The sequence below is a fragment of the Chaetodon trifascialis genome, chromosome 6 (assembly GCF_039877785.1).
Source record: "Chaetodon trifascialis isolate fChaTrf1 chromosome 6, fChaTrf1.hap1, whole genome shotgun sequence".
In the NCBI taxonomy this organism is placed as follows: Eukaryota; Metazoa; Chordata; class Actinopteri; order Chaetodontiformes; family Chaetodontidae; genus Chaetodon; species Chaetodon trifascialis.
Window position 1 is genome coordinate 1,213,790 of NC_092061.1, and position 26,429 is coordinate 1,240,218.

At 47.4% G+C, this 26,429-nt stretch overlaps 4 protein-coding genes across 5 annotated transcripts; 2 read left to right on the forward strand and 2 right to left on the reverse strand.

Moving 5' to 3' along the window:
- Positions 1-1,073: 1,073 nt before the first annotated feature.
- On the forward strand, positions 1,074-14,286 carry LOC139332374 (poly [ADP-ribose] polymerase tankyrase-1). 2 transcript variants are annotated; one of them, XM_070964284.1, is made up of 28 exons: positions 1,074-1,563; positions 2,233-2,457; positions 2,703-2,798; positions 3,168-3,204; positions 3,513-3,588; positions 5,142-5,162; positions 6,680-6,774; positions 6,851-6,917; positions 7,028-7,214; positions 7,311-7,432; positions 7,830-7,921; positions 8,091-8,169; positions 8,249-8,420; positions 8,560-8,639; positions 8,800-8,945; positions 9,091-9,256; positions 9,382-9,601; positions 9,812-9,921; positions 10,049-10,237; positions 10,322-10,565; positions 10,664-10,746; positions 10,860-10,980; positions 11,170-11,267; positions 11,485-11,559; positions 11,644-11,749; positions 11,833-12,019; positions 12,155-12,311; positions 12,402-14,286. In XM_070964284.1, the coding sequence occupies exons 1-28, from the start codon at positions 1,113-1,115 to the stop codon at positions 12,486-12,488; spliced, it is 3,789 nt and encodes a 1,262-aa protein (XP_070820385.1). In that variant the 5' UTR covers positions 1,074-1,112; the 3' UTR covers positions 12,489-14,286. The 2 variants fall into 2 exon arrangements, with proteins under 2 accessions (XP_070820385.1, XP_070820386.1); XM_070964285.1 differs by lacking the exon at positions 5,142-5,162 and having other exon boundaries at positions 1,099-1,563.
- A 213-nt stretch (positions 14,287-14,499) lies between these two features.
- Positions 14,500-19,707, forward strand: idua (alpha-L-iduronidase). The gene is made up of 14 exons (XM_070963815.1): positions 14,500-14,876; positions 15,231-15,371; positions 15,503-15,585; positions 15,668-15,775; positions 15,935-16,030; positions 16,240-16,442; positions 16,761-16,940; positions 17,449-17,665; positions 17,835-18,044; positions 18,133-18,254; positions 18,535-18,660; positions 18,791-18,867; positions 19,097-19,197; positions 19,293-19,707. Exons 1-14 carry the CDS (start codon positions 14,713-14,715, stop codon positions 19,391-19,393), a joined length of 1,929 nt encoding a protein of 642 aa, XP_070819916.1. The 5' UTR covers positions 14,500-14,712; the 3' UTR covers positions 19,394-19,707.
- A 219-nt stretch (positions 19,708-19,926) lies between these two features.
- LOC139332104 (purpurin-like) lies at positions 19,927-21,904 on the reverse strand. Its single transcript, XM_070963818.1, has 6 exons — positions 21,802-21,904; positions 21,521-21,635; positions 20,651-20,787; positions 20,444-20,556; positions 20,151-20,363; positions 19,927-20,045 (listed from the first exon to the last, which is right to left on the reverse strand). The coding sequence occupies exons 2-6, from the start codon at positions 21,632-21,634 to the stop codon at positions 20,035-20,037; spliced, it is 588 nt and encodes a 195-aa protein (XP_070819919.1). The 5' UTR covers position 21,635; positions 21,802-21,904; the 3' UTR covers positions 19,927-20,034.
- A 1,306-nt stretch (positions 21,905-23,210) lies between these two features.
- atp5meb (ATP synthase membrane subunit eb) lies at positions 23,211-25,599 on the reverse strand. Its single transcript, XM_070963819.1, has 4 exons — positions 25,478-25,599; positions 24,532-24,586; positions 24,132-24,230; positions 23,211-24,019 (listed from the first exon to the last, which is right to left on the reverse strand). The coding sequence occupies exons 1-4, from the start codon at positions 25,511-25,513 to the stop codon at positions 23,994-23,996; spliced, it is 216 nt and encodes a 71-aa protein (XP_070819920.1). The 5' UTR covers positions 25,514-25,599; the 3' UTR covers positions 23,211-23,993.
- Positions 25,600-26,429: the final 830 nt, after the last annotated feature.

A 26,429-nucleotide genomic window follows, 5' to 3' on the forward strand; every position in this document is an offset into this window, starting at 1 on the left:
GTTCATGAAGTTACTAACACGAAAATCCAGTCATCTGACTGCTTATGTTACTGCATAAATACTGCATGAAGCACATGAAACACTGCCATCAAATATTTAGGAATGACTCGACACCCTCCTGAAAATCACTGAAGCGTGGTTTGTGTGTGTCTTAAGGTCATAATATGAATACAATTGACTCATTTACAGAATTTCAGTGCATTCACAAACATGCAGATCTCAGACGAAAACAAATGATTTAATTCTGCACAGCCGACAGCTTCTGTTCTTGTTCACAGCAGCAGGGATAAAGATGGAGTTACAGAGTCAGTCTGTTTGTCAGAGGTGGGAAAAAACTTCCAATCCAATCCATTAATCTGGATTTTATGGCTAGAAGTATGAACATAAAGACTTCTAGTGGTTCAATATGAAATATCCCTCTGTGGATGCTGCTGAAGTACTGCGATGAATGAATGTTTGGTTGAGCCGTCCCTGCGGTGAAGACAGGATGTGCATTCAAAACAACAAAACAGCAGGAAAGGCATCAGTAGTTCATTTCAGAATCATCAGACAGAAACCACCAGCAATGTCTGATATCTGCAAGATACAAAAAGTGGTTATCATACTCCTCATAATACCATTTGGCTGATTTTTATACTACTACTACCACTACTGCTGCTGCAGATATTACAAATAATAATAATAATAATAAAAAATAATAATATTAAGAAGAAGCAGAAGAAGCTGTTGTTGTTGTTGTTGTTGTTGTTGTTGTTGTTGCTGCTGCTGCTGCTGTCACTATTATCTCAATCTATTTATTCATTTACTTTGTTTAAGTTGTGAGAGACATTTGCAGACATCTAGGAAACAGTTTGTGGTCGTATGGTTTGTGAGATAAACACGTGGGAGAGACAGAGGACAACAGGCAGGCTGAAGCTGTGACACGTTCATGGATCATAAAGTGTTTATTACTGAACCGGCTGTGACAGTCCACTCTGCTTCGTAGTCCTCTCTGGGGGAGCTTTCTCCACATGTACCCGCATGTACCCCCTCCGGGAGGAAACAGCTGACCGGAAACGCGACCACTTTCACCGGAAAGGAGGAGCAGCTTTTATTGTCGCTGAGCTGCTGTAATGGCGGTGCCTCGTCGCTCCTCGCAGCAGCAACAGCAGCAACATACATTACAGTCTCCGCCGAGAAACAGCTCTCTTTCGGGCGCTCCTCCGGCCTCTCCGCCGATGGCTCTGCTGACCTCGGCCGCCGGACCCCCGGAGAATGAGAGGGAATGCAGCGGAGGGATCGACATGGCCCTGGCCTCCCCGGACCTACCCGCCCCGGTTCTAGCAAGCAGCGCGAGCTTCACGACGACAACCTCTGGCGGCGGCAGCAGCAGCGTCTCGAGCCCCGGCTCCGGAGCTACCAGTCCCACCGACGGCAGCAGCGGCATCGGCGGGGCGTTCAGGGAGTTGTTCGAGGCCTGTCGTAACGGAGATGTGTCCCGAGTGAAGAGACTTGTCGATTCGGTGAATGTAAACGCGAAGGACATGGCTGGTCGAAAATCAACTCCCCTTCACTTCGCTGCGGGTAACGACGAGCTAAGCTAACGATGCTCAGCTGTATGCCCCTAACGTTAGCGAGCACCGTTACAGCTAGCTAGCTAGCTAGCTAGCTAGCTAATGTTGTTGTGTTTTGGTCGACGTGTTTACTGCCAGCCTGATTTCTGTTATTTTCTCCCTGACAGCCTTAAAGTAACTACAGTTCATCACGTCTGAATTAAAACATTAGCAGTGCTAACAAGCTAACACTTTCCAGTCCAATCTGACTGTCAAACGGACACACCGTCAACATTTGTCCGACTTACAGAGCTAAGCTAAGATAAAACGGCCTCCAGTTCAGCTAAGCTAGGCTAGCAGTCTTAAGATAATCGTTATTTCACGTGCAATATTAGCCAGAGCTGCAATATAACGATGGTTTATTTTTATTTGTTTATATTTTGTCAACTTAAGTTCTGCTGTCAGGTACATCACGGTTTACAGGTGTCTGCTGTTCCGGCGGATTAGTAAGAGTTATATCTCATAACTCATACTCATACTTATATGTTTGTTTTTGTACTGATATTCACCTGAATCCTGCTGTTACGAGTGTTCTGGGGCATTTTAACATAGTAGTCAGGCCGGTCACAGTGTATGAGCACCACTGACAACAAGCCACTGCGGAAAAGTTGAATTTAGATGCAGTTTTATCTCCTTTCAGGCTTTGGCAGAAAAGATGTGGTGGAGCACCTCCTGCAGACCGGAGCCAACGTCCACGCCCGGGATGACGGAGGACTCATCCCCCTGCATAATGCGTGCTCTTTCGGCCACGCGGAAGTCGTCAGCCTCCTCTTGTGTCAGGGCGCAGACCCCAACGCCAGAGATAACTGGAACTACACCCCGTTACACGAGGCCGCCATCAAGGGAAAGATCGACGTTTGCATCGGTAAGGATTAATTATGTTTGATCTGTCTCAGTCTTATGTGTCGTTAGTTGTCATTTACCTCTCATCCAGAGGTCTGAGGAAGGTTTTTAAAGTCTGTGAGAGGCGGTGACAGATGGGAAGAGTCTAAAGGTTTGTCTTATCTCCACGCTCAGCTTTGGTCTTGTCTTGTCTGTGACACAGCAGGGGAGTGCGAATGATTTAAGGGCAAAAATAAAGTCTTTTCTTTACCTGCACGTCTCTCTCAGTGTTACTTCAACACGGAGCTGATCCAAACATCCGCAACACTGATGGCAAGTCTGCTTTGGATCTAGCTGACCCTTCAGCCAAGGCTGTGCTCACTGGTCAGTCCCTCTTATCGCTCACGTTTGCATTTCATACACATAACCTGCACTTTGACAGCAAATGACGTACAAACAGGGTTGAATACAGCCTCAGTTTGCAGGTGATCATCATTACATGTAACAGTGGACAGACAGACCTCAGGCACACGATTCTGTCCTGACATCAACACACCATAATTACATGGAAGCAGGTGTTCTCTAATGACATCATAGGCTCAGCGTGATCACCTGGTTACCTGATGCTTTGTCAGCACCTTTTTAATGCATCTTTTTTGGCAGCAGTAGCTTACATACCACGACATCTTCCACTATGTTCACTGAAAACATCTGATATGCTCAGCTCTAACCTGAGTGTTTATTTTCCTCCAGGCGAATACAAGAAGGATGAACTTCTGGAAGCAGCGAGGTGAGTGTCAGTGTGACCGGGCAGTGCACTGGTTTCCTGTTGGCCAGAGTCAAACAGCTGCTTCAGGTTTACATTGGACTTCATTCTAAGAGAAGATATTCATTTGTGGCTGTAACACATTAAATGTAGGAGAAAGAAATGCACCTGCGATAAAGACATGAGCGTTGTTGCCATCTTCAAAGCCCCAAAAGTGCTCAGGTTCATCCAGTATTGCATGATTTTGATCCCTGGAAGCAGAGACGTTTAGATGTGGACGTTTGTGACTTTGATGCTGAGTGACACTCGTCTTTTGACCCGTGTGATCACAGGAGTGGAAATGAAGAAAAGCTGATGGCGCTGCTGACTCCGTTAAACGTCAACTGCCACGCCAGCGACGGCCGCAAGGTAAATGAGCCAGCAGTACCACACCAGATCACACCAGACAGGTGTCTGTGAGAGCTCGGCATGCTGTGCGTCGTCAGAAAATCACTGTACTGAATTTATTTTGTATGTTTTCTCTTAAAAAGAAGAAGTCAGACAGTTTGTGAGTAGACGCTTCAGCCTGCTGACGGCTGGATGCATAACGAGGGTTTAGTCACTGGATTTGTGGGAGGGTGTTAGTGAGGAAAGCCTCACCTGTGCAGCAGACACACAAACACACCACACAGCCTTTCCTTTTCTAATTACGCACGTTTGATTCTCATCAGGCCAACCTTCACGTCCATTTGCTTCTGTCATAACGTCTCCTCGTTCACCTCGTTAATCAGGTTCAGCCTTTAATTTCTCACCTTGTTTTTCTGAGTTTTTCCACCTTAAAAACATGTTTGGAGTCAGGTCAGTTAGCTGATCCTGCTTTCATTTTCTGGAACTAAAGCAGACAAATTAATCCCTCATTTACAGTTTAGTTTATTTGTAAATCATTTTTCCACTTGGGGTCTTTTCCCACGTGGTCGAGTTTCCAGGCCAGATGTTCGAGCGAAGCTGTTCTCTGTAATTTAGCGTCTCCACTGAACTCTGCTCACATATTGAAACTAGCTTACAATGCAGGCAGAGTTTAGGTCACAACACGGTATTTTCAGCGTTCTTCTTGTGTTCTTTCTTTCTCTTCTTTGTGGGACTAAATGGCACAAAAACACAATAACAGCACTTATTTTCTAACGTCAGCAGTTAGCATTGCTAATGTAGGTGTAGGATTGTTTTCGCATTTCATTCCCACATCATGTCAGACACTTAGCTATTTACTCCCACCATGTGTGTGTGTGTGTGTGTGTGTGTGTGTGTGTGTGTGTGTGTGTGTGTGTGTGTGTGTGTGTGTGTGTGTGTGTGTGTGTGTGTGTGTGTGTGTGTGTGTGTGTGTGTGTGTGTGTCTGTGTCTGTCTGTGTGTGTGTGTGTGTGTGTGTGTGTCTGTGTGTCTGTGTGTCTGTGTGTGTCTGTCTGTCTGTCTGTCTGTCTGTCTGTCTGTCTGTCTGTCTGTCTGTCTGGTGACTAACTCACAAACAGCACTCTTCTTGTTTCCCCTCTGTGCCGTACGAACGTTGCCACTAACAGTATGTAAGCACTGACTTTAATTCATCCTCAGCCACGTTTTTTCCTCAGCAGTTGAAGTCTTCCTCCTCCTCCTCTGCCTCCCTCACAGTGTATTCAGAGTTTGCATGATCTCAGTCAGTGTGTCAGTGTAGAGTTACTGTGGGTTTTAACCAGCGGGCGCACTAACCTGGCCTTTGACAGGGCGAGCCGAGCAGAAGCCGCCCGCTCGCCCTGCAGCCGTTCACCCTCTCTGGCTTTGTGTCACATTAAACCTCAGAGCGTGTTTGAAGCTCAGACGCTGATTTATGACGTGGGTTTGTGTTTGGTTGATTTAAGAAGGGAGAAAAGAATTGCTGTGAAAGATACTGTCATTTTGTAATTTTTGTTTCGTTTTGTTTTCCGTGTGACTCTGGCAACATTTGTCGATCAGTCAACATCCCAAAAAATGCTGGTAAGTCGACCTTGATAACGGCCACTTGATTGATGCACTGTTGTGATCTTTTTTTGTTTGATCCTCTTTAATCCATTGTTTTTATTTGACCAATGAGCTGGCTGTCACTTGTTAATTGCACATCATGGACCTGGGTGTTCGGGTCACTCATGTATCCCACCCTGACGCTCCTCTGTGTGTGTGTGTGTGTGTGTGTGTGTGCGTGCGTGCGCGTGTGTTGGGTTGGTGGTGACGACTCATCCTTTCGGAGAGGAGCTCAAAATGTCCACTGCCTGCTTTCTTCAGCGTCTGTCCTCTCCTCGCACACTCACCCACACTCCTCCACCTTCAGTCACTCGCTCCTCCGTCAGTGTCTGATTTGGCTTTGATTTGATCCATTGATTGGTTTTCGATGATCACTCATGCATGCTCGAAGGCCCGCCCCTCTGCATTTTGTCAAGCGAATCCTGAATTTGTGTCTGTGCGGTTTGTGTCCTCTTCACGTCCCTGTTGGATCAGTTGGTTTGCAGTAACATCCTCCACCTGTCGGTCGGTCTCGTGCTGTGCTGCCCTCCATGCTGCTGACGCCTGACTGCTCGTGTCATCCCACGCTGAATGATGCCTCCATCTGATTGATCACTGTGGCTTGAGATCTAACCGTTGGCTTTCTAGGTTTTATATTAATATCACTGCATGCGAAGTGAAATGAATGAGTCCCTCCTCCTGATTTTTAGCTCGACCTGAGCTGCACTTTGATTGGAGAACAAACGCCGCTGAGGCTGATTTGCAGCTTTGCTCAGACTAACATTTCTTTTTCTTGGCTGACATGAAGCCTTTTGATTTGATCCTGGATAGCTTGCAGAGATGCCGTCTCACACTGCTTATTGTAGCTTCTTTGCATCCTGTTATGGTTGGGTTTGATAGCACAGTATCAAATCTGAGTCCTGTATTGAACCCACTTAGTTTATTTTCTGCAGGTTGTTTTTAAATTAACAATAGTTAGAAATATTTCACGTTTATGGACCAAACTCAAAGATTAACACTCACAGAGGGAAATTGTGCGATATTACCTCATTAAATGACCACCTGAATACCTTCAATAAAACAGGATTTAACAACCAGCTATCATCACCCAACCATAACTCCCTCCCCCGGCTATTTTGACTTTGACAGTTGCACTAGCAATTCTTTCTTGTCATCTAACCTCCTAAAACTTCATTTGAAACTGCTGAGATGCAGGAAGAATATTTTATTGATCTGACATCGAGGTAGCTGAGTAATGAGGCTGAAGTCGCTTCTTGTCACTCGCTCAGGTCAGACACTTCGACAGCCAATGAAATTTGTCACAGGACTTGCACACAAGCTCTATTGACCTTGCATCATCATATCCGCCATCCACCTGCAAACTCACAGAGCAAAGCCTGCCGTTAGCTCATTGCTTCTGGCTCTAATCAGCCGCTTGCTCCCGTGGCCGTCGGAGGCAGCGCTCAGTAAAGCGACGGGCGGTCCGCCTGCTAACGAGCTCTCCTCCCTTACAGTCGACACCCCTCCACCTGGCCGCCGGCTACAACCGAGTCCGCATCGTTCAGCTCCTCCTGCAGCACGGAGCTGACGTTCACGCCAAGGACAAAGGGTGAGACACTTTCTCAGAAAACGTCCTCGTTGTTCAGTCGTGATGAGCCTCTAACCTGTTTGCCTTGTCCCTGCAGAGGCCTGGTCCCCCTTCACAACGCCTGCTCCTACGGCCACTTTGAGGTCACCGAGCTTCTGCTTAAAGTAAGACCCACAAAAGTTCTTCTTCTTCTTATTATTATTATTATCCAGGAGTTAAAGTGAGGAGGACGATTGGCCGCCATGTCCGATCTGATGTCTGCCTCTCTGTGCAGCACGGAGCTTGCGTGAATGCCATGGACCTGTGGCAGTTCACTCCTCTCCACGAGGCGGCGTCCAAGAACCGGGTGGAGGTGTGCTCCCTGCTGCTGAGCCACGGCGCCGACCCCACCCTGCTGAACTGTCACAGCAAGAGCGCCGTGGACATGGCCCCCACCCCGGAGCTCAAAGAGAGGCTCACCTGTGAGTTCTCAGAACACACTCAGACAGGAAGCCTGACGTCGCTCAGACCGAACCCGTCAACACTTTTCCCTTCGCTTCTCTTTCCTCTCCATGCAGACGAGTTCAAAGGTCACTCACTGCTGCAGGCGGCCCGGGAGGCGGACATGGCCAAAGTGAAGAAGACGCTGGCTCTGGAGATCATCAGCTTCAAACATCCTCAGACCAACGAGACGGCCCTGGTCAGAACCACACACCCCCTCCTGCTGCTAATCATTACGACTGCTAATGCTACTGCTGCTAATGCTACTGCTGCTAATGCTACTGCTAATATTACTTATTACTGCTACCACTGCTGCTATTGCTTATTATTACTCCTGCTACTACAACTAGTGCTAAGATTACTGCTGCTACTGCTAATAATACTGCTACTGCTGCTATCAGTGCTCCTGCTAGAGCTCCTTTTCTTTTCTTGATGGCAAGAGGAAGTTGAATTAAAAGTGATTTTTTTCCAGTAACGCTCTTCATGATTAATGACGATGTTGTCTGGTATTTGTGTGTAACTGACTGTAAGTTTTTTTTCTCTGAGTATTTGTCTTTGACTGAGATTCCAGCACACTAATCTGACGTGTGTTTTAGCACTGTGCTGTGGCTTCCCCCCACCCCAAGAGGAAGCAGGTGACCGAGCTGCTGCTGCGAAAAGGTGCCAACATCAACGAGAAGAACAAAGAGTAAGTCATCAGCGGTTAGTTTTTACACTGATTTAAAACCTAAAAGAAAAAACATTCTGCCATTAAAACACAAAGAGAGAAGGTTAGCGCGACATTAGCCTTGAAGAAGACGTGCTGGGTGGTGCAGCTCCACCCTGCGTCATCACCTCCTGTCTCTTGTGTCTTTCAGCTTCATGACTCCTCTGCATGTTGCAGCTGAGCGAGCTCACAACGATATCCTGGAGGTGCTGCAGAAGCACGGAGCAAAGGTGTGTTGTGTTTTCAGTTTCCTCTCTGCTGTGTCAGCTGTAACCTGGGAGGCGTGTGCTAACATGGCCTCCTCCGCAGGTGAACGCCGTGGACACGCTCGGTCAGACGGCGCTTCACAGGGCGGCGCTGGCCGGTCACATCCAGACCTGCAAGCTGCTGCTGAGCTATGGGGCCGACCCGTCCATCGTGTCTCTGCAGGGCTTCACCGCCGCTCAGATGGGCAACGAGGCTGTGCAACAGATTCTTAACGGTAACCAAACTCGCATTCTGACTCTTTAACGTCGTTTAAGTTTATTTACTGTGTCTCAGATGAATGAATGCGATGAACAAACACGTCTGTTTGACAGCGATCGTTTTGCTCTGTATTCAGTTTTTTTGTTTTTTTCCAGAAAATGTTCCCACACGTAATTCTGACGTGGACTACAGGTTTCTGGAGGCGGCCAAAGCAGGTGATCTGGACACCGTGCAGGTAAGCTCACCTGCAGTGACCACGGTTGGGTTTGTTTGGTTGTTTGTGATTCTGCTGAACTCTCGCAGCGCTGCATCGCTGTATGAAAACGATCGCCTGTAAACCTGCTGTCGCACCACTGCGTTCAGTCGCTCATCATGAGTTTGTCTCTGCGTTGCAGCAACTGTGCACCCCCCAGAACGTCAACTGCCGGGACCTAGAGGGCCGTCACTCCACCCCTCTCCACTTCGCAGCCGGTTACAACCGCGTGGCTGTCGTTGAATACCTGCTGCACCACGGAGCTGATGTCCACGCCAAAGACAAGGGGTCAGTTCTCTAACTCTCTGTCTGCAGGTGCTGTGATGATGCATTCCTGCGTTTTTAGAATATTCCTTCAGTTTATTCTGCAGCTGACACGCACGCATCACGTCATGTTTCCGGTGTGAAGACTCTTGTGTTTTTGCCCCTCCAGCGGTTTGGTTCCCCTCCACAACGCGTGCTCCTACGGTCACTACGAAGTGGCCGAGCTGCTGGTCAGACATGGAGCGTCGGTCAACGTGGCCGACCTGTGGAAATTCACCCCGCTTCACGAGGCTGCGGCCAAAGGCAAATATGAGATCTGCAAGCTGCTGCTCAAAGTGAGGATCCATTGTTGTAAATATGGTCTTAATGTAGGTTTTTATGAGGATGATCATGAGGGAAATGTGTCGCTTTGACCTGCGAGGCTGCACGGTGTCACCAAACATTTCAAACTCTTGTTCAGCACGGAGCCGACCCATCCAAGAAGAACCGAGATGGCAACATGCCGCTGGACATGGTCAAAGATGGAGACACGGACATCCAGGACCTGCTGAGGGGTGACGCCGCCCTGCTGGACGCCGCCAAGAAGGGCTGCCTGGCCCGAGTCCAGAAGCTCTGCTCCCCAGAGAACATCAACTGCAGAGACACGCAGGGACGCAACTCCACGCCGCTCCACCTGGCAGGTAACCAATCAGCTGCTCCGAGCGCACGCAGGAACACACACACACACACTCCTGATGTTTGTGCTGTTCCTTCTGTCTGTTCTTCATGTGTTTTATGAATTTGTCTGTTTGTTCTTGTATTTGTTCTTTTGTTTTGGTTAAATAAAGGTTAGAACATGTTTTAAAGAGAGAACTGAATGTTTAAAAATGGCTCCTGTTCCTTCTCCTCAGCTGGTTACAACAACCTCGAGGTGGCGGAGTATCTGCTGGAGCACGGAGCCGATGTCAACGCCCAGGACAAAGGCGGCCTCATCCCTCTTCATAATGCTGCTTCGTACGGGGTCAGTGTCCACACGAGCAGTCACATGATCAAACGCAGAGCCTTCATTCACACGTCTGAAAGCTTAAAGCTTCAGGAAAGACAGCGTTTAGCTCTAACGTGCCGTCTGTTGCCTCTCTTCCTCGCAGCATGTGGACATCGCAGCCCTTCTGATCAAGTACAACACGTGTGTGAACGCTACGGACAAATGGGCTTTCACGCCCCTCCACGAGGCCGCCCAGAAGGGTCGCACGCAGCTCTGTGCGCTGCTGCTGGCTCACGGCGCCGACCCCACCATGAAGAACCAGGAGGGCCAGACCGCCCTGGACCTGGCCACGGTAACGCCGGCCGCTCAGACATGTGTTTACATGATGTTCCTCTTAATTCTCCCTCTCACTGGTTTTTCTTGTCCGTCCCTGCAGGCTGATGATATCCGGGCGCTGCTGATGGACGCCATGCCGCCGGACGCCCTGCCCAGCTGCTTTAAGCCTCAGGCCACGGTGGTCAGCGCCTCGGTCATCTCCCCCGCCTCCACGCCTTCCTGTCTGTCGGCCGCCAGCAGCATCGACAACCTGGCCGGGCCGCTGACCGAGCTGGCCGCCGCCGCCGCCGGCTCCTCCGGAGTGGCAGACGGAGCCTCGGGCACCGACCGCAAGGAGGGAGAGAGTGAGTTTGTTGCACTCGTCGTGTTGAACGCTGTTGAACAATGTTCTTATGAGGACCCTGTTTGATGTGCTGAGTTCTTGTCGGCCTGTTCCTCACAGTGGCGATGCTGGACATGAACATAAGTCAGTTCCTGAAGAGTCTGGGCCTGGAGCACCTGAGGGACATCTTTGAGAGGGAGCAGGTCGGCTACCTCAAACACTTCATGACACTTTAAATGCACGTTTGCAGGAGCTGCTCTGTTTCCATGTGTTAGTATCAGATCAGGTCTAAACTTGCTGTGTTCTCTTTTCAAAGATCACACTGGACGTGCTGGCTGACATGGGTCACGAGGAGCTAAAGGAGATCGGAATTAACGCCTACGGCCACCGACACAAGCTTATCAAAGGCGTAGAGAGGCTGCTGGGCGGCCAGCAAGGTAAAGAGGCGTCTGGAGGACTGGAAGCTGGTGCCTTTAGGTACCACAGGGAGCCGCCAAAGTCAGACACACTCAGACATAACACATACAGCAGCGGCTTTGAAAGGTTTTTATTCCCAGAAAGGACGTCAGGAAACCAGATGCACTGTGTTCCTGCAATGGCCAGAGAGTAACGGTGTTGTTTTTCAGGTGCCAACCCGTACCTGACATTCCACTGTGCCAACCAGGGCACCATCCTGATAGACCTGGCCCCAGACGACAAGGAGTACCAGTCTGTGGAGGAGGAGGTGAGTCCAGCGCCTCTCCGTCTGTGGATGTACTCGTCCCGTCTGTGGTCGTCCACAATCCATCGAACCTCACTCACATTTTTAACTCTGCTGTGGTTTTCACAGCAGCTGATTCCAGCAGAGCACTTCATGATGTTTGATCCATAAACCAGAAGCAGCAGCTGATGGTTGGTGTGCCTGATCATGACGTTGTGGTGTTTTTGTTGTGCGTCTTCAGATGCAGAGCACCATCAGAGAGCACCGAGACGGAGGCAACGCTGGTGGAGTGTTCAGCAGATACAACATCATCAAGGTGTGCGGCAGAGGATCTCTGCTTCTTTGTGTAGAGTCGGAACGATGAGGCGCAGGTGTAACAGACGTGATGTGTGTCCCACAGATTCAGAAGGTGGTGAATAAGAAGCTGAGGGAACGTTACACTCACCGGCAGAAGGAGATCGCAGACGAGAACCACAACCATCACAACGAGCGGATGCTGTTTCACGGTAAGGACGCCCACCGTCACGCCGTCCCTGCTCCTCAAACGGCGCTGCATGTTCTGTGTTTGACATCCTGCCGCCTCCTTCAGGGTCCCCGTTCATCAACGCCATCATCCACAAAGGCTTCGACGAGCGCCACGCCTACATCGGAGGGATGTTTGGAGCCGGGATCTACTTTGCGGAGAACTCCTCAAAGAGCAATCAGTACGTCTACGGCATCGGTGGAGGCACGGGCTGCCCGACGCACAAAGACCGATCCTGTTACCTGTGCCACAGGTAACCGAGCGTGAAGCCTGACTGTCGGGGTCAAACTGAACCACGACGCTAAAAGATGATTTGGTCTTAAACTGCTTTGCATCCATTAAAATAGACGGATAGACTGTGTGTGACGCTTCTCCTCTGGCCTCTCAGGCAGATGCTGTTCTGTCGGGTAACCCTGGGGAAGTCCTTCCTGCAGTTCAGCGCCATGAAGATGGCCCACGCCCCCCCGGGACACCACTCCGTGATCGGGCGGCCCAGCGTTAACGGCCTGGCCTACGCTGAGTACGTCATCTACAGAGGAGAGCAGGTAAGCAATGATGGCGCCGTGAAAAGCGTCTTTCCCTGAATCCGTTGAAGCTGCTGCGCCTGATTGGCTGACGTTCTGCTCTTCCCTCAGGCCTACCCAGAGTACCTCATCACCTACCAGATCCTTAAACCGGAGAGCGCGGCGCAGTCTGCTGCGGGAGCGGAGCAGAAGTCGTAGTGACTTCACGTCACACACAAAGACTCGATGCTCGTTGTTTTCTCCTTTGTGTTGCGAACGCCTGAACACCTTTGATTTAGCGAACACGTTTCCAGTCTCCTGTCCAGTAGAGCTCATGGTGACCAGTGCTTCATCAGCAGATGTGCTGTATAATCCTCTCCTGCTCGTGGTGATGACACACTTTGTTTTGCATGGGCTGCATGTTAACACGGACGCATGAAAGGCCCAATAGCGTGCCTGGGTTAGTCCTCTCCCCCGCCCCTCCTCACCAATCAGGAGGATGCTCCTAGAGACTTTGACGTATCAGCATTAACAGTTTGCCACTCTGTCACCTCACGCCTTGTCACACACACACACACACACACACACACACACACACACACACACACACACACACACACACACACACACACACACACACACACACTCTCTCTGTGTCACTGTCGAAGCCTGAAACCTGTGGACTACTGCTGCCCGCCGTACCTGGGCTCCCCTGTACAGACTGGCCTCTGGTAACTGTGATTTTAATGCTAACCCATAACACTACCAACAGACATCAGTGCATCGTTGCTTTGCTGTATTGTTGACTTTCTGAGCTTTCATCCCGAGAACACTACAAACACTGAGCTGAGATGTTTCTTCCTGGTTTCATGGAGGACAGGACGTGTTGGACTGAGGAAGGCCTCTGTGTCAGACCACAAGAGTCGAGAGCAGAGAGCGTCAGAAGGACGGGGGTGCTAAAGGTGTGGATGTTGTACATTAAAAGCATTATGTAAATGACCTTCCAGACAGTAGAGTCAGTAAATGTTCGGAGTGTTGAAATGTGCTTGTGACGCCTTACAAGTCAACACCTGACAGCCAGTGAACTCATCACAGCAGCGTTTGTCGCCGTGGTTACTCACAGACATCCCACGCGTAAGGATTTGCACTTTTACATAGAAACCTATTTAAGTTATTTTGAATTTAAATTGCAGACTTGCGGGAAAAAATATTTGTACAGGTTGTGTAAATGGTTGTGTATAACTGTTGCTGTTTGACAGAATCTTTGAGTTCGACTGTAAATGACATGAATTTTCCTTTCATGCCTTCTTTATTCTCCCAACTTTTTTTTTAAATAAATGTCCCATTAACAGCTGCTTGTCGTTCACTGTTTGCTGTAAGAGGACGTGGAGCTTTTTTAGTTTGTCTTCCTCCTCCAGAAGACGTCATCTCAGAGGAAACAACAACACAAGCTTTGTCTGCGTCCCGTACGAAGACACAGCCAGGTGGGACTGATGGATGCTGACGGAGGTCAGGGGTCGTCTCTTTGATGTTGATCCTGGTATGAAATCCTCAAGGAAGACCGACTGATGGTGTCACCCGTCCCGTCCACAGTGTTTTAGTACTTCAGAGAGACAGTACAGGACCATCTGGAGATGAAGTCCACTGAGTTCAGTCCTCGCTGGTATTTTTACTGACGTGCTCCCAAACTTTTAAACACTCGCCTCTAATTCAGTTTTATTTTTTTTTTACCGGTTTTTGTAAACTGTCTAGAAACAACCTCATTTAAAAATGTCTCAACAATTCTGGTCATTTTCTCAACACTGTCTAGTCCTCTATTGTGTGTTCATATGATAAACCACATGATCAGGTAATTAACGTCATTATTAAATATACAGAAATCTTCATTCACAAACAAATTTTGTAAATCTTTCCCTAATTTTTGCCTTTTCTCAAGGAGCAGATGTCACGGCTCAAATCCATCAAATCCTTCAGCCTATTGAAGAATAAAAAACATGAAATAAACTTTTGATTAATCAGGAAAATATTTGTTTACCTGATTTCGCTGTTTGGTTACATTTGATTTTTTTTATTTATTTATGTATATTTGCTTTGTTTTCTTTAGATTTTTTATCTGTTTCATCTGTATTTGTTTATTATGAGCCGATATTTTCTTGAATATTATCTTTTGTTGATTAATTTAAAAATCTCCGCTTCCGTAAAAGACTACAACAACGCTGTCGCACACTTTATACGTCATCGCGCTCAGCTGACCGCGGCTGCTGGAGCGGAAATGTGTTTGGTCGTGTTTTTGTCTTGTTTAAGTGATTTCTGTTGAAAGTCTGTGTTTCATGTTTTCACATTCAGTGTGTTAGACATGTGAGGGTGAATTTGAGACCTCAGGATTCATTTCTCAACGCTTTTTTTTTTTTTTTTTTTTAGCTTTTTTGTTTTAAATTGACGCATGAAGTCGCGATGCGCGGCCGCAGACATGAAGTGGGGAAGTTTTTCTGTTGTTGCGTTTTTGCTCAACGTGGTGGAAACTTCAGCAGCTTCTTATGTCATCACAGCTGATGTGAGCAGACCAGTAGGAGATCTGAAACACTTCTGGAGGAGCACTGGTTTCTGGTGGGTCCAGTATGAAAAGTGTTTATTCGTCATTGTTCCAGCTAAATGGTGACAAGTTCAGATTTTAGTGGAACTGAGAAATGAAAGTGAGTTAATTTTCAAGCCGAATTTACCAGAAGACCCCTGTGACTTAAACAGAATATTAAAAATGTTTCCACAACTGAACATTTCTATCAAAGTCAGGACATTTTAAAAATGTCTGTTTTTTTCGTTGAGATTGGTGTAGTCTCACACGTCTCAGTCCGAAGTCCTACTGGGACACGGTGTTGTTTAGAGTCCACAAACAGGCTGCTGCATTAATCTCTAAATGCATTTGTTTAGCGTTTAACACGGCTGAATCTTTTCTGTGTTCAGCCCCCCGCTGCCTCACACCCAGGCCCACCAGTTTGACCTGAGCGTCGACCAGCAGCTGAACCTGGCCTACGTGGGCTCAGTCCCCCATGGAGGGATCCAGCAGGTCCGGATTCACTGGATGCTGGAGCTGGTCACTGCACAGTAAGTCAGATGGAGAAGTCTGCAGCCATTTTTACTCAAATACACCAAAAGATCCATCCAGTTTGAAGACGTCATGCATTCGACTGTCAGCTGGTTTCCTGATCAGTCGCTGCGCTCTGATCTTCTCGTAGAGATGTTGGAGGACGACCTCAGTACAACTTCACTAAACTGGACCAGCTGATAGAACTCCTGTGGATCAATGGACTCAGACCAGGTGTGCTTTGCTGATGTCTGACTCTGATGATGCTGTCGTGAGAATATGAAGTGTGATTAACTGCTGCTCTTCTGGTTTTCAGGTTTTGAGCTGATGGGCAGCGTCTCGAACTACTTCACTGACTTTGAGGACAAAACACAAGTGATGGAGTGGAGAAATCTGGTTTATCTCATAGCCAAGAGGTACATCGGTGAGTGAGTGTCGTTGCTGTTTGCGTTGCATTCCTGGAAACCACACAGCAGCTGCCCGAACAGTCGTTTAAACTGCTTCCTGTCGGTTTAACGTCCTCACAGAAACACTCATTTATCCGCACTGTGTCTGCTGTGATTGGTTCATCTTTGATTGACAGACAGGTTCGGCCTGGGAAGTGTTTCTCAGTGGAACTTTGAAACGTGGAACGAGCCCAACAACCATGATTTTGACAACGTCAGCGTGTCGATTCAAGGTAAAGACACGAAACATCCCGTCTGATGTGTTTAAGTCATCAGTCGATCTTTGAGGCGAAACAGTCGCCAGATGTTTTCCCATCAGTTGTCTGTGTTTATATTATTGCTGCTGGTTGTCATTTAAAATAAGAGAAATGCTGATTTGACCCGCATTCAGCTGAAACTGGTCTAAAAACCAGATGCCGCCTTCCCTGAAACTTCCCTTCAGGGTTTCTGAACTACTACGATGCCTGTTCGGAGGGTCTGCGCGCTGCCAGCGGCCTCCTGAGGTTCGGGGGTCCGGGTGACTCCTGTCACTCCCCCCCACACTCGCCTTACTGCTGGGCCATGCTGCAGCACTGCTACAACGGCACCAACTTCTTCACCGGAGAGACGGGCGTCAGGATCGACTACATCGCCCTGCACAAGAAGGTGAGCTGTTCTGGAGCTGATGCAGCAGCCAGAGCGGCGAAAACAAAGCGAAAATCACTAAATCTACACTTTCTTCACAACTGTGGCATGAAAATGCTCAAATATCTGTGTCTAATTACTAGTATTGATCTTAAAAAGTCTATTGAAGCAGAGCTGACAGTCATGAAAAGTTTCACAGAAAGACTGAAAATATGTGGTTTGTCTTCTTCGTTCTTCATCAATATCTTCACTTTCAGGTGGTGACGCCGCTGAAGTCCAGTCAAAACTTTCGGCTAAAATAAATAACTATTTTTCCATATTTTTGTCTCCGTCCCTCAGGGAGGAGGCGGCTCCTGGCCAATCCTCCAGCAGGAGATCCAGACGGTGGCGGAGATCCAGCAGCGTTTCCCACAGTTCCGCAGCCTCCCCGTGTACAACGACGAGGCGGATCCGCTGGTGGGCTGGTCCAGGCCTCAGGAGTGGAGGGCCGACGTGACCTACGCCGCCATGGTGGTGAAGGTGAGCGGAAGCTGTGCTCGACTTCTCACCATGTTTGTTGATGAACTGATTGATTATTGAATCGATCTGGAGTCGTTGATGATGTTTTCTGAATGAGTGACGCTGAGTTCCTCGACCTGTTCATCTTATCCCAGTGAGTTCCCCCAGTTAACCCAGTGGCTCCCAGCCTTTTCCTTAAAGGACGCTTTTCTGTCACTGACTAAACTGATGACAATCTTATAACCAAGTGGCCTCTTGACCCCCCCAGTGAAGCTTTGGAGTCCTCTAGTGGGGTCAGGAACCCCATGCTGGGAACCAGTGCCTTGCACAGTATTCTGTGTACATACAGTTTATCTTTGCTGTGCTTTGGCCTTAGAGTGCTGTGATGTAACATGTTAGCATGTTAGCTTAGCACCAGTATTATGCATAGACTTAATGTGAAATATGTGAGAGTTCAGTTTTTCGTCACTGGTTGGATGAAACATTACACACAAACCTCTCCACCAACCAGTCCTCTGTCCTCCAACAGGTGATAAACCAGCACCAGGACCTGCTGCTGGCAGATCCCAACAGCACCATCAACTACACCCTGCTGAGCAACGACAACGCCTTCCTCAGCTACCACCCACACCCCTTCACCCAGCGCACGCTGACCGCCCGCTTCCAGGTCAACAACACCCGGCCGCCACACGTGCAGCTGATCAGGAAGCCTGTCCTCACCGTCATGGGCCTGCTGGCTCTGCTAGGTGAGGCAGGGACCCTCCAGGGTTCATGTGGGCCTCAGTGGAACTGTCAGGGATTTAAGTCATGTTTCTTAAAGTGGCCTCTTGTAGAAGCAAAGCTTCCAGGATGCTGCTGTCCCGTCTGTCCCAGTCCAGTTTTAAAGCTCCTCTCCTCCTGTGTATTCTCCTTCAGGAGAGACCCAGGTCCTGGCTCAGGTTTCAAACTCAGCAGGAACCAGCAACAGCACGGTGGGAGTTCTCGCCAGCAGCCACAAGCCTGTCGTACGGGACGGCTCAGATGGCTGGCAGGCGGCAGTGCTGGTCTACAACAGCGATGACAACAGCACCTCCACCGGCGCCGACGACGCCTCCGTCTCACTGACGGGACTGGCTGCACAAACAGGTACGCTGAACTGGATCCAGTTCCTGCAGGTCTTTGTGTCTGAGTGTCTTCTTCATGTCAGTCTGTGACCTGTCTGCTCGCTGTCCAGGTCTCGTGTACGTCTCCTACTACATTGACAACAACGTGACGAACCCGTACAAGTTGTGGCAGAGCATGGGCAGCCCCGCCTTCCCCACCGCCCAGCAGTTCAGACGACTCCGGAGCATGCAGGTAGACCACATTCCTGAGAGACCTTTACCGAGCCACACGATGAGGTTTTCACTGGAAATATGGTGGATGGATGGAGAGATGGATGGATAGATGGGTGGATGGTTGGTCGGATGGACAGTCAGATGGATGGATGGATGGATGGATGGATGGATGGATGGATGGATGGATGCAAATCTTGTTTAGTGCAGCTTTAATATGTATGTTGGTCTCTATTGATTTGCTTTGGGCTCTTCTGTCTCTTTAAACGCTCTGAGCCTCTAATGGTCTGTCCTTGTGTCAGGACCCCCGTGTCGATGGACCCTGGGAGGTTCCTGCAGGGGACTCTTTGACTCTGAAGGTCAAGCTGTCGCTGCCTTCGGTCCTCCTCGTCCATGTTTGTGCTCGGCCCAAAGCCGAGCCGGACCAGGTCAGTCCCTGGTTCTCCTGGTTTGCGTGAACCTCACAGTCCTTGAAGCTCCGCAGAGGTTTATTGATCCTCTACAGTCAGTCATCAGTTGACTTGTGCTGTCTGTGTTCTGTATTTGACTGTTGATCAGGTCAATGGATTACGCTTCATCGGGATCACCAAAGGCCAAGTCCTGATTGTCTGGTCAGACCACTGCATTGGGTCCAAGTAGGTGCACGTGATTATTTCTTGATTTCTGCATCTGTTTCTTAGAGTGAACCTAAACATGGGTACAGATCTGTTTAAGAGCATCTCTTATGTGGAACTGCTTGAATCGAGTGCAGCAGTACAGTAGATTCAACGGTGAACATGTGATACGACCACGGCAGCAGTGTCACAGAGATCGTCTCGTCAGGAGCAGCAGAGCCCTCATTCATGGATTTCTTTGTATTTGCAGATGCATTAAGACATATGAGGTGGAATTCTCCTCCGACCAGCAGCAGTTCAGCAGAGTTAACGCTCAGGACACCATCTTTACATCCTATGTTTACTCACCAGGTAAGAACCTTTAAGGACCGTTCAGTGATGGCAGTGAGCAGCAGAGCTGAATTATATCTCAGTAATGACACCAGGAACCGTGTTGTGTTCTGCAGTGGACCAGCAGGTCGGGGGGCTGTACAGAGTCCGAGCTGTGGACTACTGGGGACGACCCGGGTCCTACTCGCTGGCGGAGAAATACTCAGAGGAGCAGTAGACCTAGTAGTGTTTCACACAGTGTAAATACATTTGATAAAGATCAATGTGCTGATTACTCATAGAACTGAAGAAACAATATGGCTGAAAACAGCGGATTAATAACTGTCAGCCCGTTAAACTCAGAGTGAAAGAAAAGTCAAATCCATCTTATCCGTTAGTGATCAGCTGATCTCACTGTTACACCAACTGTAATCTATCGGATCAATTAACGGTCTTCTGTCCTCTGTAATCTGTTTTAAATGTTTTTTATACTCAGCTTGTCTCAGATCTTTCTCTGACTGAGTTTTAAGAGTAAAGTTTCTCACACACTCAAAGCAGAACAGCAGGTTTCTTTATAAAATTTATTGTCACCAACACAGAATGATTCCTCAGTGCAGATGTTTCCCATCAGTGTGACAACAGTGTACAGATGTTCTCCACATTTCACTGGATTTGGTTTGGACATACATTTTCATCGTGGCAGTGTTAATCACATTTGTTACATTTGGGCGTTGAATTGGTTTTATCTGATGATTCTGTCTGTTGACGCTGGGACAAATCAATAACTGGATTATTGATGGGTCTTCATTTTGGGTGAGATGATCGTCTGGTTTGAAGAAGATGATGTGATGATTCAACAGACTCCAGCTGAGGAGCAGCTTAACAAGCTCCTGTTAAATAGATGAGGAAGAGGAGCAAGTGTCAGATAAGATCCAGAGATAAATACGAGACCTCAGAGTGAGTTTTAATGATTTCTACCACTGATGAGTTCATACCAGACTGCAGCACAGGCTGGAACTCTCCGGCCATGCAGATCTCCTCCTGCTTTTGGCGGACGATTCTCTGGATGGCGGGGGGGAGGCCACGGGGGTTGCGTGAGAAGACCAGGGCGTAGCCGTCCTCGCAGCTTCCGTCGTCCTTCAAGGTGCGGCAGGCGTAGGTGATGGCATAGTTGTCATAGTCGGTGTCGATGACCCAGTAGTTGTCCCCTGGAAGAGCAGAGAGGAAGACGTTAACCTCAGCTGTGTGAGAGAGACATCGAGACATGTGGACAGGTGAGGAAGCTTACCGCCGCTGGACAGGTAGCTGGCCAGTCCCTGGTAGTTCATGAACATCTTGCCGGGGGTAACGGGGTCGGGCACCGAGTACTGAGCCGCCATGTCGGCACACACGACCCAGAACCTGGAGGTCAGGTAGAAAAAAGAACATCAGTAAAAAGGACTGAAACCTTCAGCGATCCAAAGATTTCACATTCAGACGGCTGACAAACACCCACCCAAAGAGAGTGACTCTGCCCCTGGAGGAGGCGACCATGGAGCCGTCATCTCCGACTGTGTATTCAGCTGAGATGTTGTCCTGCAGGAACAAACCCTCAGGATCCTTCTTCTGCAGAGCGTACCACTTCCCTGCATACTGCCGGCAGAACCACAGAGAGGAGCGTCAGAGGTGTGTGTGCATGTATGTGAATGTAGTTCAGTTACAATTACAATTAGTCATTCAGCAGACGCTTGATGGTTACGTTTGATGCCACTGATGGCCCCCCGACAGCCTCGGGGGCAGTTTTAGGATTCAGTATCTTGCCCAAGGATACTTCAGCATGTGGACTGCCGAGGCCAGGGATCGAACCTCCTGAGCCTCAGACCCCTAGTATTCATTACATAATACTGTATTACATTGTATGCTGATGATGTTCTACTCTACTTGGAGGATGTTCGTTTTAACTGTGTTCAATCCATTTTCCTACTTAATAATAATAATAATAATAATAATAATAATAATAATAATGATGATGCATTTTATTTATTGTCACCCTTAGGACACCTTTGTAGACATCTTAAAATGAAACAGAGCATTAATAAGTTCATATAATAACGAGGTATAAAATCATGATCAGTGCTGAAGTCAAAGTGTTTGTAACCACTGGAGTCAGAAACAGACTGGCTATGCCAACCGGCTCACCTGTTGGAGCTCATCAGGTGTCCTGAGCCTGTGTCGTAGTGTTGCTGTCAGTGCTATCAGGCTGATTAAAGTAACACTAAGTTTGAATATTATAATACTTGACTGAATCGAATACTTAAAACTGACTCTAGTTGTTCTGAATTGGGCTCTCCTGGTTCTTCCGTAAGAGACACCTGTCTGTACTCACTCTTGTGGGGTCGAAGTCCTCCTTGACGGTGAAGCTGTCCACCACGCAGGAGGCCAGGCTGTGCTCCACGCAGGCCAGGACCAGCAGCGCCAGGGCAAACATTTGGAAGTCCATTCTAGAGAAAACAAGTGGAGCTGCTTTAGAGCTGAATCCTGCTGATTCTCCTGGAATAAATGGTTCATCTCTCAGCACAGATGACTGAAGAAGAGGAGCTCTTCATTCAGCAGGACCCCCCCCCACACACACACACACACACACACACACACACAGCAGCTTCTTACCTGGAGTGTAGCGTGAGTCTGCAGGAAGGTTTCAGAGTCGCCGCAGTGTCTGAGCTGTGCTGGAAGCCGCCGGGCGAGCCTTTTATACCCGACGCACAGACGGGCTCACTGATTATTTTCACTTCTTGAGCCTAAATGCAGAGTTTAAATCTACCGCTAATCCAGTTACCAAAATCCCCGGCTGTAAGCTGATGAACCCTCGCATTCAGCAGTGTGTGGGCTTTATGTAATTGTTTGCAGGCTCTATAATGAGGTGCATAACGACAGATGCTCAAAAAGAGGCGGCCTCAGCCTCGAGTCACACGGCACTGAGTATTTCAGGCACTGAGGTTCCATGAGGACCTGCAAAGGAGTGCAAATCTGAAGACCTGCTGAGGCCGTCATGGGTCGGAGGGTCACATGAAAGATGGTTTTATCTTGGGGTTTGTTTTCTCTACATAGAGTCCATGAATCCAGATCCATCTTTAGATAAAATGTCTTCTGTCCCCGAGAACAAACTTTAACATTATACTCAGTTTTCATACTCCACTACGTTCACAACCAGCCTCCATAACCAGGAAATGGTCCCAGTTCGATTAGTTTTTGGATTTGTCATCCATGCCTGGCTCTGCTTAGGAGGAGAGCGACAGGTTTTCTTCTTCATCACAGCAGAGGAAACAAAGATCCAGAAAGTTTGATGATAAAAGCTGTGAAAAGGAAGCACGAATGAAGCACATCTGACATTATGAAATGGCGTGGAGCGCGTGATGAAGTCATGTTATGTCAGCAGAGGCTCAGCTGTTCCCGGCTGCTTGGTTAAGTAATGTTCTGTCATCTAAATGCTGCCAGAGCTTCCACCTGTAATCCAGGACGAAACGTGTCATATAGGAAAGAGCTGAGGTGTTACAGGAAGTCCTGCAGCATCATGTGTTCGGTGGTGCGCTTCATAACTCAGCCTGCTGTAAACAGACTAATCTCAGTCATCTGCTGCCTCCTCTCAGCAGCCTGAGGAGGTATTTCTGTTAACTTCAGTCAGCGAGAGCTAAGTAAAGACCAGCAGCATGCCACTTAAGTCCGGCTGTATTTTTAGTCGGCCTCAACATTGTTGTCGTGATAATAACCCGTCCTGAGGGTATTAGGTAAGCGCTGCCATCAGCCTGACCTGTGACATGTCAACAGAGTTAACTCTGCATCCCTCATCTGAAAACAAAAGCTTCGTTTAAATGATCCTGTTGTAGACTGCAGGTGAGTTCATGTTGAACTCAGCAGCCCCGTGAGGACGCCCCCTGCTGGACGTGAGCAGGTCGTACACATTTTAAAGACCCTGTTAGTCTCTTCTGTACACTGATCAGCAGTGGAAATCCTTCATATCCACAAGTTTGAACCTTATTTAGAGCGAAACCATGAGACGATTAATCAGCCGATAAGATACTGAGCAGCTGTCTGATTTATTTGTTTTGACATTTTATTGGCCAAACAATGAATCCAGAAAATAAACAGCTGAATAATTGCTAATATTGTTGCACTCAACGTCAAATGATCTGTCTGAAACTCGTTTTTCATCCTGAATACACGTTCAATCTAGAAAATGAAGTAAAGAAGAAACAGTTTGACGTCTTTTCCGTTAAATAAGAGGCTTTGAAATTGTTGTTATGACACTTTCACACCTTCATCTTTTAATGAGATCAACACAATAAATGTTTCTAAAGGCAAGTTTCAAACGATGACAGACAAAATAAAGGAGATCTGATTGTACATGTGATCAGAAAAGATTTTACAGCAACCAATGAAAAACATCTGCTCTAATGTGATGACTAACATGAACAAAACTCTGGATTGCAAAATGATTCATTATCCTTTCAACAGAACATCTGTCACAGCTGGAACAGACTGAGGGAGAACACAGATCACATGCAGGTAAACAAAGACAAAGACTTCAGTGATCGTGTACGTTTGCTTTTATGGAACTGCTTCATTACAAATAAGTTACGATGCAACAACAGTGCTGAGTTAAGAGCCTCATTTCATATCATGTAACTAACTTAAAATCACTGTGTGGTCCAGAGAGGTGTTGTGTTAGTCAAGAAGACAGTGAACACGTCCACAACATGGGAGTGTCTGACTGGTTGTGACCCGACTTTGCCGTCGTTACTCCAGAAAAAGGAGGAGAGGTTGGAAATTGCACATGGGAATCGTCACGGAGCTCGCCAGCGTTACTTCAGAATGGTGTCTTCACTTGCTGCAGGGACAGAGGAAAGGTGTTATTATTGTGTCCTCTCCCCCCAAGCTGTGGAGCATGCAGACGCATGCGTGATGTGCAAACTGAATACATGACAGATTAACGAGGCTACCTTCTGCTAGCTGCTTGGCGATACGCTCCTGCTCCTCACGAACCTTTTTCTCCTCCTCCTCGATCCTTCGCTCCTCAGCTGCGATGGGCTTCAGGTGATCTGAGCAAAGGAAGGCGTTCATTTACGAAACACTGGTCACAGTTAAAAAATGCCTCTAGTATATTTATTTTCCTAATAATATTTTATTATTATTAGGAACTTTCTTCTTGTGTTGATTTTGGCGCCCCTTGTGGACAAAAGTGGTTATGTTTCCCAGAATGAAGACTGCATTTCCTATGAGCGTTTTTCTAAACAGATCAGGTTTTCAACATAATGTTTAGAGAGTAAAACTCCAGCAGCCTGAACCATTGTTAGATTCGGGGTTTTAAAGTGGGTTTAAACTGCACAATGAGCAACTCACCATATCTCCTCTTGCCATAGATGATGCCAGCGATCAGAGCTGAATATCTCGCTGTCTGTAAAGGAGAAAAAGATGCAGGTTAACGCAAACTGAGTCTGCAAAGTCTACACAGATTCACAGTCATACAGGTGACAGCCGGGGTGTCTGAAGGACACAAAGATAACTGGACTCAGATCAGTCGTGACAAAAAGGAGCCTTTCAGATGAAGAAGTTCTACATCCATCCTCAGCACCGCTTCTCACGGTGCTGCTGCTCCCACCGAACTCCGTGTAGCGCCGCATGAATTTAATGAGCTGTTCATCGTGGGCGCAAACTACACGCCACAGAGCCGCATGGACACGTTTCCAGAGTGAGTAAGAAAAACTCTTTGGTTCGGCAAAGACAGAATCGATCAGATTCATTTAAATCTGTACTTTCACAGCGTGTCCATCTATTGATAGCAGTCTGTCAACACCATAACGGAACGACATCGACAACGAGTTACACCCGAATTTAATACTTTCCTGTCGAGATAAAGGATGTGATACTATCTATAAAATGTACTCTACTGGATTAATGTCCATGTTGTTCATGGGCACTCTATCTTCTATTTATAAACAACATGCTAGCGCTACGTCGTTTGAATGGAGACAGCTTCAAAGACAGTCTCAGCTCTTAGCAAAGTCAAGGACAATGCTCAGTCAATGCAAGTTAAACTACACAATAACGTTCAACTGATGCATTTTCGAGACTCAGCGCAGAACAACCACTTTAATGTTACTGACCTGACCTCGCTGTGGCTGCAAGCTAACGTTTCAACTAGCTGTTAGCTACTTTGCTTGCTTCCTAGCTAACCGTTAGCAGGATAGCGTGCTATGTGTAGCTAACCAACTGAAATAGATTAGAAGGGTCATTTTACAGTAAAACACGAGTAAACATCTTCCACAGTATGTAACGCAACACAAACCTTAATCAGAGGCGACACTGCAACTGGAGGAGCCATAGTTATCCGACAGGCTAACAGCTAACGTTAGCAGCAGAGGTCACTTTCCACCACCGAGGACTGTGGGAGAAGATTCTTCTTCTCTGACGCCTTACTGCAGCCGATGCTCTCACTGGTAAACTACCGCCACCTGCTGGACTGAGTTGTCCCTTTCGGTGATCATTTATAGATGGCTCATCAGTAGATAGATTATAGATTAATTAGGATAATTCATATCTCTCTTGTTGCTACAAATCCTAATTATCTGGAAATAATTATCCCTCCATAACTTATGATATACTATACTATACTATACTATACTATACTATACTATACTATACTATACTATACTATACTATACTATACTATATTGACAAATAATATGGAGAAATGAAATAAATATTTATGTTTTCTGAAAGACATTTATATAAAATTGGTGATCTTATTTCAGATTAGGTCTTCCATTTATCTAATTAGAACCTTCCCTGTCTCCATCCATACAGTATCATACCACTGTGTGTTCTGTCTCCATCATGAACACTGCAGCCACTGACTCTATTAACTGCTTTACGGTCCAAATGTAACTTATGAACTAATATTAGAGCCTTGAAAAATCTTACCTTTAGAGGAGCACATTCACTTAATGTCAAAGCTGCCAGTCTGGACACTACAGTATTGACTGTATATATACTGTAAACCCCAGTCAGCATGAGCACCGCTGTGCTGTTTGTATGCGTCTGCCTCTTAGTGCTCATCATGTCTGTTTCAATCACCAGCAGTTAAAACATGCTGAATACTTCAGTCTTATGTTGGGATTTTTTTTTTATTAGTGAACTAAAATGTTTTTTTACTCACCAAGAAAAGTGTTTTTGCAATAGCAAAGTTTATCCAGAAGAGGTCAGTAGAGATAAACGCAGGTGAACAGGTCTGTGACACC

Coding starts and splice junctions, on each gene's coding strand:
- idua (XM_070963815.1), top strand. CDS start 14,713: ATGAAGTCGCGATGCGCGGCCGCAGACATGAAGTGGGGAAGTTTTTCT. Junction 17,666..17,834: donor GGGCCTGCTGGCTCTGCTAG/GTGAGGCAGGGA, acceptor ATTCTCCTTCAG/GAGAGACCCAGGTCCTGGCT. Junction 18,868..19,096: donor GACCACTGCATTGGGTCCAA/GTAGGTGCACGT, acceptor TTGTATTTGCAG/ATGCATTAAGACATATGAGG.
- LOC139332104 (XM_070963818.1), bottom strand. CDS start 21,634: ATGGACTTCCAAATGTTTGCCCTGGCGCTGCTGGTCCTGGCCTGCGTG. Junction 20,557..20,650: donor GGCAGAGTCACTCTCTTTGG/GTGGGTGTTTGT, acceptor CCTGACCTCCAG/GTTCTGGGTCGTGTGTGCCG. Junction 20,364..20,443: donor CAGCTACCTGTCCAGCGGCG/GTAAGCTTCCTC, acceptor CTGCTCTTCCAG/GGGACAACTACTGGGTCATC.
- LOC139332374 (XM_070964284.1), top strand. CDS start 1,113: ATGGCGGTGCCTCGTCGCTCCTCGCAGCAGCAACAGCAGCAACATACA. Junction 5,163..6,679: donor CAACATCCCAAAAAATGCTG/GTAAGTCGACCT, acceptor CCTCCCTTACAG/TCGACACCCCTCCACCTGGC. Junction 9,257..9,381: donor TCTGCAAGCTGCTGCTCAAA/GTGAGGATCCAT, acceptor ACTCTTGTTCAG/CACGGAGCCGACCCATCCAA.
- atp5meb (XM_070963819.1), bottom strand. CDS start 25,513: ATGGCTCCTCCAGTTGCAGTGTCGCCTCTGATTAAG. Junction 24,587..25,477: donor CAGTGTCGCCTCTGATTAAG/GTTTGTGTTGCG, acceptor TCTCCTTTACAG/ACAGCGAGATATTCAGCTCT. Junction 24,020..24,131: donor CGCCAAGCAGCTAGCAGAAG/GTAGCCTCGTTA, acceptor CTGTCCCTGCAG/CAAGTGAAGACACCATTCTG.